This window comes from Ochotona curzoniae, unplaced genomic scaffold, assembly GCF_017591425.1.
Source record: "Ochotona curzoniae isolate NIBS_2020 unplaced genomic scaffold, NIBS_Ocur_1.0 contig_43, whole genome shotgun sequence".
NCBI lineage: Eukaryota > Metazoa > Chordata > Mammalia > Lagomorpha > Ochotonidae > Ochotona > Ochotona curzoniae.
In genome coordinates this window covers 23,763,540-23,776,139 of record NW_024466218.1, presented here as the reverse complement: position 1 = coordinate 23,776,139, position 12,600 = coordinate 23,763,540, and the positions used below count along the sequence as shown (strand labels likewise).

Below are 12,600 nucleotides of genomic sequence, written 5' to 3'. Positions count from 1 at the left end.
CCATTCACAAGACAGGGAAGCAAGCGGGCCTTCTCCTGCACATAAACTCAGGCACCAATGATCATCGTAAATGAGCACCAATGGTACTTTACCTGGCTGAGACAAAAGTGGTGTGTAAGGGACTTTCGGTTCTATTGCACTCATTGGTGGAGGTAGCAAAGGGTTAGCAAAGCTGCGGAGTGGATGAGTCGGTCGAACACAGGCTGTGGGGATGGTTCTGCTCGGTGCCTCCTCATTGCTGGCATGTTCGGTCTGAGCTGGGGGCAGCATGGGTTGTTGCTGAGTGGTTGGTCCTTCACTTATTGCTGCAGGGGTGACAAGACAAGCCGTTCATGACTCCTGACCAAACTCATTTTCCTTAACTCATCCAAAGGTTGCCTGCTTCAGTTCACAAACAAATGACAGAACCCAGTCTCTTGTGCATGTTATGGACATTCTCATTCTTCTACCTTTACAGTGATAGATTGTGTTCACACCACTCCTTTAAGCGGTACAAATAGACCAGCAGGACAGGGATCTATCTTCCAGGAAGAGCATTAAAATATATTCCCCTTACTATATTGCCTAAACTCTCTGGGCCCTGTAATCATAAGTGATGAAGCGAGAAAAAAGAATTATTTCTCCTCTCGTAAGTACCAATGTCAGTGAAATTCAATGTACCCAAACCTGGCTACAGCTGCATGATGGTCTACCAGCCAATATGACAGTTTTTCCTGTGACTTAAACATGCCGTGTCAACTGCCAAACAAATCAGAGTTACAGGGTCCCCAGAAGCATTGCTAATAAAATGATACAAGTAATAAACACTATCATTATCTTCCATCAAAAAAAGAGACACATCCAGCTAAAAGTTTTATGAGCGATGACTCGGCTGGAACAAGTGCCTGAATGCAGAATTGCAATTTTTCCTCTTTGCTAGCAAACCTTGTAATTTTCAGGTAGATTATGGCAGTTGAAAAGGTTTCTTAAAGGCACCTGTGACAGCCTATGGACATTTGGATAGTTTTGTGTGTGCAAGTACTTTTTCTCTGGAGAACAGACTTAGACTGAAATATTTTCAAAGTGGTTTCTGCTACCAGGGACTGCCCCAGTGACTCATTTAATTTTTCATTCATATTCACAGTTAACATGCCCAGAGCAAAGCACAGTTGAAAAGAGGCTCATCAAATGGTCCTAACTAGAGACCACGATGCGCAGTGAAATAACTCAATCCCAAATGGACAGACAGCATACGTTCTCTCTGATACAGGGCAACCTTCATGCAAAAGATCAATAGCCCTTCCAATACTGTTTTTGCTACATCTTGAAGTTTGATATTTTTGTTTTCATCCATTCAAAATTTATTTTTCATATTAATCTCCTCACTGACTCATAAGCATTGTTTGCTTCAAGAGGTCTTGATTTTCATTTCTTCAGCAACACATTGGTTAGTCAGTATCGTGTTATTTACCTTCATATGTTGATTTTCTTCCTGTGTTCATTTTGTTTTATGGCTTTTCATTTATGTATAGTACAAGTAACTATACATAGTTGCTACACATAATAGAGACTATCACATCCAGATGTGAAGATACAGCACAGTATGCATCTCAAATTGTTAATCAAAGATGAACTCCCAAACAAACCGTTAAGTATACCTTGACAATAGGATGCTGGACTCTGCCATTGTCTATACCTCCCATGTCAGTATACACTTAAATAGTAGAATGATGGGTTTAAGAAGGACTAAACTATTGTAATGACATGAGGAAAAGCAGCGGTGGAAAGGACAGTCGGGAAAAGGAAAGCAAAATTCCAGAGCCTATGGAACTACATAATGAAATCAAACAAATTTTTAAAAAGAGGTTCAGGTCAGTTATCCATGTTAATCAGAATATTTCTGATGACTTTTCTTAAGAAAACGTTTTTGGGTAAATATTTTAAAAAACAGTGGTAGAAGACAATGTCCAACTTCAGAGATTCTTCAAGATAGTTTGTAAGATACTTCACAATTTACACCTCTATATTGTGAAAAAGTCACAAATTCTTTTGTCCATGCCCAGTTGCTTTGTAACGAAACTGTCCCTTCTATCTCTTAAAAATAACAGTTCCGTGTTCTCAGTCCTCTGGCCCCCTGCCTTCGGTAGCCTGCCTAGATTCTAACTTGATGCAGATGAATTCATCTTTAGCAGTCCACATAGAAAGGCAGGTAACTGATGCACGGGTTGGGATGGGATGGCTATCATTAGGCCTTGATGCTACACCAATCCATGAGCAACTATTTAGTTCAGAATGGATATAATCAGCAGGACATAAGGCTTTAGTAGATAATTTCATAGTTCTTATGATTTAGTGGAAGAAAGCAAGATTATTTTCATGAAATCTTTAAAATCATGAAAACCTTAAGCAAAAAAAGCAATTGCTCCACCAGAAAAATTCTCTCATTTCAAATAAGCCTGAAGGTCCAGTCCAGGCACATTTTGGGGACACTTACAGGAAATAGTACAGACGAATTCATGCCACCGATCTAGTCTAAGATACCTGAAACCAAAAAAAAGCTCCGACTGCCCACCAAGCACAAACTCCCTCCCTGCGACACAGTGCAGAGTGAGAACCAAATATGCATTGGCAAGGCACTCATTTTCAAATGATAAAATAGAATTCATTGTAAAAAATAGCATACAATTACACAGCAGAGTCAAATCTCAGAGCACTTTATAATAATTGTCAACACACATAAATAATCGTTAGAGAATATATGGTAAAACATTATAAAAATGGAAATGAGAAATGTTTCCTTATCTAAAACTACAGTATCAGATGGAAATATAGCACACCAGTAACTCTAAAGCAAAGAGTTAAGAGACATGAACACCTCCAGGCTCCTAATTCACTCCTTAATCTTATCAGATAGCATTCGTGTAACCTCACTTCCTCACTGCATGAAAAAAATCCATGACCTCTGCTATGCTACTGATTCTATCAAGTTCAAGATCCATGTGTTTATTGAATTCCATTTTAGAGGAGAAATAGGACAGAAATGTAGCATGGATAAAGTTGACGAGCCTTTCCATTAACAAAGTGATGTCAAACTGAAAGCCATCGGAGCCAGTGCCTTGGTGTACTAGGTGTGTTGGCCACAGCGCTGAGATGCAGCATCCTGTATGGATGCTGGTCCAAGGGCTGGATGCTCCATTTCTGTTCCAGCGGCAAAAACATGGCCCAAGACATTGTGCCCTTCCACCGAAGTGGGAGACCCAGAGGAATCTCTTGGCTCCTGACATCACACCAGCCCAGCTCTGGCCTTTGCAGCAATTTGGGGAGTGAGTCAGCTGATGTATTATTTCTATCTCTCCTTCTCTTTGTAAATTTGCCTTTCAAATAACAAGAAATCTTTTTAAAAAATAAAAGCTATTCTGAAAATCATTCAACTTTCTCTCTACCACCTACCTGTTTCAAAGAAGAGAAACTGAGTCACCAATTTCCCAATGATTTGTGTAAAAAATGCCCCAAACTACCTGTTTGTTGAAGTTTCCATAGTATAGTACTGTATAGTGTCACGTATGGTGCTACTGCTCCTGATTGCTGGCCAGGGCCCATTGGCTGTGAAACAGAGCAGAGCTGCAGTTACTTAGTTCCAGGGCGAAATACTGGACCATAACAACTATATAAATCTCTACGGATGGGTGAGTGTATGTACGTAATGCAAATTTGCATAACTGTCCTTTATAGCCAGAGAGAAACTTTGTGATTTCAGAAAACAGAATCAGTTTAATGCTCCATCTTATGTGAAACTCAAAGATGGATCAGATAACTTTGAGGGCAGGAATTTCTCCGCACTCGGAAAAGCCTTGTGCTCTTTCCTCCCTGTGCCTTTGCTGTTTCTCAGGGTGACTAATGAGACATTTCCACCCAGAGTCATGTAGTGTTTTCTGCTTGAGACAGAGCAGGAGTTTTAAGTGTTCTCCAAGGCATTTAGAAACAGATACTGAGTGGCTGCAAGTCAACTGCTTCTGACAGTGATTTAAAGAATATGCAGTTTCCTACAAAAGGGTGTGCTTATATATTTTTTTCCCTTAAGAATAACATAAAATAAATACTAGATCCTGTTCCCTACACATTGCCCAAAACTTTGTTCGTAATATACTTGATGAAGCACTGAGCATAAATACTAAAAACTGCAAAAACATGGTGGGAGGACTATCCATCAACTTACGATTTTAAATGAATCCCCCAAATTTGTTAAGTAGTTTATAAGGATTCTTAATTATTATATATTGTTAACCTGCACCTGGAAGATTCCTGTATTTGTTTCCAGCCGCCTTTCAGGTGAATAAGATGGATTACAGAGAAAAGGTGGGGGAGAAAAAGAAAAAGAGAGAGAGGATCATCTAGCCACTGGTTCACTCCCCAAACGACCACAAGGGTAGGAGTCAACCCAAGCCAAAGCCAGAAGTCCGCAGATGCTTCTGGGTCTCCTACCCTGGGTGCAGGGTCCAAGCACTTGAGCCATCCTCTGCTGCTTTCCCAGGACATAAGTAGGGAACTGTATAGGAAGTGGAGCAGTCAGACATAAACCAATGACCATGAAGGCGGTTGATGCTACAGGGGGGAAAATTATGCTGTTGAACCAACATGCCAGCACTTAATCTTTATCTTCAAAGAAATCATCAGAATAAAATATCTACAATGGAAGTTAAGTGCTTTCACGAACTAATGTCTATTAAACATTGCTTTTTGTGGTTATTTAAAAGTGACAGCAAAATTGAGGGAGGGAAAGGGGCAGAGATTTTCCACATGTACCATTCCTCCCCTGTTGGCATAGCCTCATGTGCTGGGGCTGACATGTGGGCTGAAATACGGCTTAGGAATTAGGACTCAGTTACACTGTGGTGTTGGTGGTTGATAATCCATGCTTGCACTGCTCCAGCTTCCTGTGGATGTGGACTCCCAGAGGTAGCAGTTCATGACTTATGTAGCGGGGTTCCTGACACCCATGTGGGAGAGCTGGGCTGAGTCCATGTCTGGCTTCATGCCTGTTGTAGGCATTTGGGAAGTCAGCAAGTACATAGGCTCTCCTCACCACTCACGTTCTTTCTCTGATTTTAAAATAATCATTTTTTTTTTAAAAAAATCATGCACCAGAATACTATATGACATCAAGTAACTTTTACCAAATTTTAAGTCCTCTTTTTCCATTGACCTTGCACTTTTGGACTTATTTTCCTTCTAATTGCTAAAGCAGTTTAACAAGCTACACCCCTCTAAAAGGAAACAGTAAATACAGTGTGGGATTTCAGGGATGAATTGTCAGAAGGGGATTAGATGTTTAAAAAGGGAAAACCGGGAAGAATAGAGTGTGAATTAAAATACACGGATCAGTCCTAAAGTTTACAAGTTTATGGAAAACTTCCACTTGTGTGCATTATGTTTGAACAGCTAGATAAAGGCCCTTGCACAGTTTCCATTTTGAATCAGTGTAGGGAAGAAATCAAAGGATCATTGATGGTAATGATCCAATGAGGAAAATATAAATTAAAACTGAAGTCTCCTTCTTCCTGTGGGAGACATTTCAGAGATCAGGAGCGGCACGTGGGTCCTAAATATTTTTTTTTCCAGTCTGTTTCTTGTTACCTTTGATGTGAACATATGTGCTTGTTAGACTACCTGCATTTTCCTCATTGACTTCCCTTTATGGTGGTTTGGGGTGCTGTGTATCCTTCCGTTTTTGCACACAGCTCTATTCTATAGATATGATATGTGGTGAGAAAAGCAAAAATAAATCTAATGCTCCCTCGACAGACTTCTGATGCCTTTTAATTCTAACCTTGCTACATCCAGACAATTTATGATTTCTTAGAGCTGTCCCTGTTGGGTTGGGGAAAATATAGCTTACCTCACAAATACATTTTATTGCTGGTACCATCATATCTATTACAAAAAATCCTTTCTCACATGAGTTGCTGAGTCACCTGTTCTTAACTAAGAGATGAAAGCCATAAAAATCGATTTCAGAAATGCCAGGCTCAAAGAAAAAAAGAAGTCAGATGGCACAAGAGAAATCACCAGGGTGGACTTAATAGCTAGGACTCCTCCTCCGTCCCTGTCTTCCTTCTTATAAAGGAAACATCACTACAGAATTCTTTTTCCCCCAGTAATTAAATGCTGTTAAGGTATTACTTAATTGATTAATGACTAAAGCATTCATCCAAGAATTGGTCCATCAGGATTCAATGAGTCATGTATCAGTTCAACCAATAGACACTATGAATGTGTTGCAACCATCAGCTGAACTTCCTTATTATCAGGACATAGTACCTCCATGCCCTGATCATACAACAGTTTCAGAAGCCCCTTGACCTGTGCCTTCTCACCACTCTATTTTCCATGAAGTATGCTGTACAGACTCTTAAGATAATCTAAATAGACGTGAACTAGGATCCAGAGCACACATTCCTAGAAAATTCTAGTGTGAAGGTCATGAAGTTTTCACATTTAACAAGACATCCTTACTATCATTCATTTGTTCTTATTGAAAAGGAAGAAAAATGGATTACACTGAGTTCTTCCTGCTCCAAATCCTCGGTCCACTGACAGTGTCGGGAATGGCACAGGCCGGAGAGTGAACTGCGGGTGGGGGTAGCCACAGGTGGGAGACGGGAGGATTCCTGGGTACTGGGCACTCTCTAGAGTTGGCACAGGGATGGCACTGACGACGGCTGGAAAACAAATAAATCTGTTTCAGTTCCATGCATTCAAACAAGCAAAGCACTACATGTTCGTAGTCCCAAACCCATGCAGCCCTCTTCGTAGAGCCATGTAAGTTCTCTTAATTACCTTCCCACAAACTCCCTTTCTTTGGAAAAGACAGTTCATCCCTCCACAACTGTCTGCAGCTCCAAAGATAGAAATGATTAATTGAATATCCATAAAACTTCCTCAATGTTTTGTTCTTTGTATTTTTTTCTTTCTTGGCCAAAAATTCTTTCTTCTAAAATGAATCAAGACACTTTATTGATAAATTGAATATATTGTGCACAGCAGGCTAAGGAAGCATTGAGAATTTTTTCATTCATTCTGTGATAGAATGGATTACCGTTGAGAGACACTACAGAACAGCAGATGAAGCCTCAATATTCATTCTCACGATTTGTCTTTAAAAAGAAAATTTCTTCAAATAAACAAAATGGTGAAAATAGTGACATTATTTTAAATGTAGTTGAATGTTTTCTGCAACACCAACTGTCTTCGATACGCTGGCTGAAATCCATATTTAATAATGTATCTTTTAGATCTTATCAGCACTGTCCAATTCCATTATTCAAACTTTCCAAGTATATGTTAGGAAATATTTATTGCAGATGTAATAAATCTTCACTTTATATTATTGTAGAAGATAAATTTACAATTATCTATAAATTAAAACCTTGATCAGCTACTGGAATGATCAGCTTTGTAGAATTTTCCTCTATAAAATTAATGAAGTTTTTTTGTATAATTTTTGTTTATTACAATCTAATACCAATCAATGGAGTTTAAGGAGCACACACATTAGTATTTCCCAAAGAAGCACTTTTTAAAAAATAGTTAATTGCAGAAATAACTTGATAATTAGACTTGAGTTACAGTGTACTATCATAAAGCATGAGAAGCAACATATAAACCTTTTTAAATTCTAACTTAAATGCAGATTAAATATATTAGATATACAACACTTTTAAAGGTGTGCTTCTTGCAAAGTAACTTTCAAAATAGAACTTATTTTTCAGTGTATTTTTGGTATTCCTTGAAATAAATACGAACATGTTATTTAAATGGAAAAGTGAATGCAAGCTGTCTTAAGCAGAGCTTTGATTGACTGATGTGACAATGAAGATTGGCTCTGCTAAACAGGATAAGTGATGGGTATTCTTCCCATACTGAAGTAAAAATACATAAATCACTGAATTAGATGAAAACATTTATCAAAAAATTGCTTTACTGAAAACAATGTAGTAAGATATATTATGAATGGTATTTCTATGTTCCTAACCTATTTTAGTAAGTTGTCACACAAGGTGCCTGTAAGTGATAATAATCTTCAAGTCTATTTTTAGAACTCATTGCTAAATCGTTGTGTCACTTCTTATTGGTACATTTCCTAGTAAGTCAGGAAGGAAATTGCTCTAATGAACAACAAATACCTTGGCAAATGACATGGTACCTTTACTTTCAGGAAAACTGTAGAATGTGCTCATTTAGTTGTTAGAAGCATTTAAAAAAAAAAAAGAAGCAAAAACTAAAGCCAGATGATAAACCCAGTATGATAAAACCTTCCAAAGAAATTTGCTGTCTTCATGTCTCCCTCAGTGTAGTGTTAGGGTAACTCATATTTTTTTTGAGTGAGTTATTATGAAGGATATGTTAAGAGTAATAGGTAGAAAACTAGGCATTTGTAACTTCTGGAAAGTGACTTGATGTTGCTAGTGATTTCATGAATTACTTAGTTTGCTGAATACATAGACACTATAGCAATAGTCATAATAATAAAAATAAAAGACATGAACACATTCGTAAAGACTTGGAACAATGGCATGCACTTTGTACACAACTGAAAACTTTAAGCGCCAAGCCAGTTAACAATTATTTCACCAATGTAATTAATTAAATGAGATTGCTGCCAGATCATCAAGGCTGATTGCCAAGTTTCAAAGCACTCCTGGAGTTGACAGTTGCTATGCAGACACAGATGTACAGTACTGTTACATGCACGAGGCCTTCACAAACTGTGAACATTTTCCTACCAATGTTATATTATTATGAAAGAAGCAATAATATTCTCAACCAATGTTTATATCTAGAAAATTAGTTTTATAAGTATGCTCTAGGATAAGCCAAATAAATTTGTTGGCGGAAACTGAAGAACTTGGCAAGGTACAGATTCTCCAAATTAGAGAATGGGAGGGAAGAGGAAAGATTAAATTTAATCACCACTTTCAATTCTTTTGTTATTTGCAGAAAGATATTTTACTTTTTAATAGTTTTGGACTATAGGTATTGATCAGGGTACAAAAGGCCTGTAAATCATAAAAGGCCTTGTGACTGACTTTTCCATAAATCACTAGAAAATCATACGTCTAATGTATGTTCCTACATGAGAAATGTTCATTGTTTGAATGTAAAGTAGGAGAGTGGCACGCCAAAGCTTTGCCTCTAGCTAAGTTGATCCCTGATGTAGTTTTGAAAGGTCACAGAAGTTGAAAGTTATAGTTGTTGCAAAAATAACCATCCCCAGTAAGCTGGCTCACACCCACTACATTGGGTATTTCTGCCCTACATGCCAGCGAACCAGAAATACACCTGCAGAAACACCCAATTCAGAACACACAGTACACCATGCTGTTTATGTAAAACAGCTCAGAGAGTGATAGCAAGCATTTTCAATCAATCTCTGCTTTGTGGCCAAATATGACAAGAAATCTCCTCTGCCCCAGCATGCTGACAATTGAATTTATGTCTGACACTGACACACAAAGATTTTTCAAGTAGAAAATTCCTCCACCAAATTACTTAGCTCCCTGACCAGGGGAGTTAGGCATTTGAAAACTTTTACAGCAGTCTTTAAACATTAGTACTAAATGGGACCTATAGGAAATCTAAACTGAAGATTTTTTTTTAATGCTACAGATTCAAAGAAATAAAATGCCCTCGAGATATTTCTCAACATAGCACTTAACAGAACTGAGGGAGTCACTAGGGTTGAGAAGGGGACATTTAACAGTGAGGATAATGCTATAGCAAAGTGAAAAGGCTTCCATGAATGGTTTCTACCCTGCCTCTGCTCACTACTTTTTATTTTTGTGATGAACTATACATAATCTGAAACATTAGTGAATTCCGTATCTTTGTATTATCTGTTTAGACAAGCAAGTCTCCCAGCATCCATAAGATTCCATGTAGTACACCTCTGGAGAAGCACCGACCTCTCCAAATATCTGCTTTATTTCTTAAAATACACATTTATTTTCATTTTTACTTGAAAGGCAAATAGACAGAATGAGGTCTTCCATCCACTAGCCCACTCCCCACAGAACCCCAAGAGTTGGGCTGGGCTATGCCCAAACTAGGCGCCAGCGAGTCCATTTAGGGTTACCAGGTGCATGGCTGGGACCTTCACATTTTTAAGGATGTTCATTATCAGGAAGCTGGGTCTAAAGCACAGAGATTGGACCTATTCGTTGTACCACATGTCCACCCTTGGAATCAGTCTTAACACAGAGGTAATGGGACCAAAGACTAAAGTCAAATTGCTGGAGTTGGTAACATAAGTTGCTACCCGTTAATCAGTAAGTGCCAGAGTCGGCATTTATCATGGTTCCTTAACATCTTCATGATGTTGAGATACCTATGGGGCTCTTTCATACATTTTCCTCAACGGGATGTGGCAAAAGTGATGTATGACACAAGATTGAGTTTGAAAAGATCTATGTCTGTCTCTCTTCAGTCATTTTGGGGTAACCAAATGTCCTAACTTGAGAAACTCCACAGACCCATAAGAGAAGCTCATTTGGTGAGGAAATAAGGCCCTTTGTCTTAAAGATCTCAGGAACCTTTGCAGCCAGCTTGAGACTGAGCCACAACTGCCCAATTCAATGGCTCCTGGATTTCTGACTTTCCCGAACAGCTGAGAATATAAGCAAGTCATTGTTGTGCAATATTTAGGGAAGATGATTTACTATGCAATAACAGATACATGTACAGTGACTTGAGTAAATTACTCATGTTTGTTTCTGCTGCATCACCTGCCAGGAGAGGATACTAGCAATTCCATGGTGTGTTGTGGGCATTTAAGAAATCAGCAGCCCATAAACACCAACCACTATTGTTAATTTGCAATGCTGCACCCAGTGTCCTCAAGAGAGAATTGGTTAGTATTGAACTGCAAATGCTTAAAGCACCTTGACAGAAGTAAAGACATTGCAGTTTTTAATTTAAATTTGAACATGAGGAAATTAGATATTATATAATCTCAGGCTTCTCACTGAGATTAGAAAGAAAAATTCATCCCCATAGGGAGGAAAAGAGCAGGGATTACGAGAAAAACAAATCTCAGTTGAAATTCTAGCTGTGACATTTGTAAGCTAAGGCCCTCCATTTATCTAAGGACAGTCAGTCCACTTTTAATATGGCTTATATGTACTTTTGAAGATGAGCTATGATGTGGATGAGACTGGCTTTGCAAATGTGCTAAGCTCAGGCAGAATGCCTTGAGGACAAGGGATTTAAGGCAGCTCTCACTGTCTTGCTATTTGCTTCTCTACTGAACTAGGACTGAGAAAGCCAGACAGGAAAAAGGGTGCACAAAGCCTAGGTGCACATGTGACACGAGGAGTATGAAAGATGAGACGGGGGCGAGAACAGCCCCTGACCTAGGTCCAGAGTGTTCCTTTGAGATGAGTTTACAATAGCATACTTCTAGGCAGACCACAGTGACATTCCCAAAAACAGTATGAATTGATTTGCTTAATCATTTCTAAGTTACCCCAGAAAAACACTTTTATGTGAATAAGAAAGATCCTGAAATAAAAGGTACTGTGTTTCTTTGTAGAGATCTCTAAGGCATTAGGAAGGAAGGGTAACTTTGTCTTGAACGTGATCTGGAATATTTATGCTGTTATGGAAAACCTTTGTAAAACCTGTTGGTATTTTTCTTATATTCTATCATCTAAGATCCTTTAATCAACTTCTTGCCAGGCACCTTTTGATTTTTCCTATATCTATGTGAAACAGACTGTTTCTTGCCATGTGAAATGTTCTCCAAAAATATTATCCTATACTGCCTACAGATACACTTTTGACCTCAAAAGAACTGGCATTGAGGTGAAGTGGGTTAACCTACCTCCTGCAATGCTTTTTGCATCCCATATAAACACTGGTTTGGGTACTGGCTGCGCAACTTCTAATTCACTAATGTGCTTGGGAAAGCAGCAAAAGACGGCTGAAATGCTTGATCCCTTATCACAAATATGGGAGTCCCACGGGGGGACTGTTGTATGTTTCAACCCAATGAACAAAGGATGAGATAGATATCAGAAGAAAAGAACGGCTTCTCATAGTGTTCTGGTAAAGGCCAGAAACCATTAGCCACAAGCAGCTGTTACTTTTTACTCACATATTCAGAGGGGAAGAAAAAGAGAATGACATTTGTTCTTCCCAGCAAGTTCTCACACATTACATTATCTGAAGCTTATTCCTAAGATGATCACAGGGTCACTTGCTTCAATTTAAAATACATTCCTCCTAGTTCCAACCCTCTGGATTACTCTAGAATTGTATAGAGGCAAATGCTGCAAGTAGCAATATCATTCCACTCAATTGTGTCAGAACATTTTTGAAACCTAATGTAACGTTGTGGTGGAGCAAGTTAAGCAGCTGTCTATAATCCCGTAAAAACACCAGTGTGAGTCGTGGCTGCTCCAGACTCCATGCACCTTGCTAATGTGCCTTGCAAATCAGCAGATTAGGGTAGAAGTACTTGGGCCCTTGCCATCCATGTAGGATTAGGATGAAATTCCTGGCTCCTGGCTTCAACCAAGACCGACTCTAGCCATTGCATTCATTGAGAGAGGAAGTATCAAGTGC

The 12,600-nt window shown here is 38.8% G+C and overlaps 1 protein-coding gene across 1 annotated transcript in view; it reads right to left on the bottom strand.

Moving 5' to 3' along the window:
* Nucleotides 1-12,600, bottom strand: part of DCC (DCC netrin 1 receptor) — an 891,673-nt gene that overhangs the window by 25,635 nt on the left and 853,438 nt on the right. Inside the window, exons 26-27 of the mRNA XM_040984736.1 lie at nucleotides 6,537-6,698; nucleotides 93-305 (exon numbers count right to left, since the gene is read on the bottom strand). Coding sequence (XP_040840670.1) covers nucleotides 93-305; nucleotides 6,537-6,698 — 375 coding nt within the window. The remainder of the gene's footprint in view (nucleotides 1-92; nucleotides 306-6,536; nucleotides 6,699-12,600) is intronic.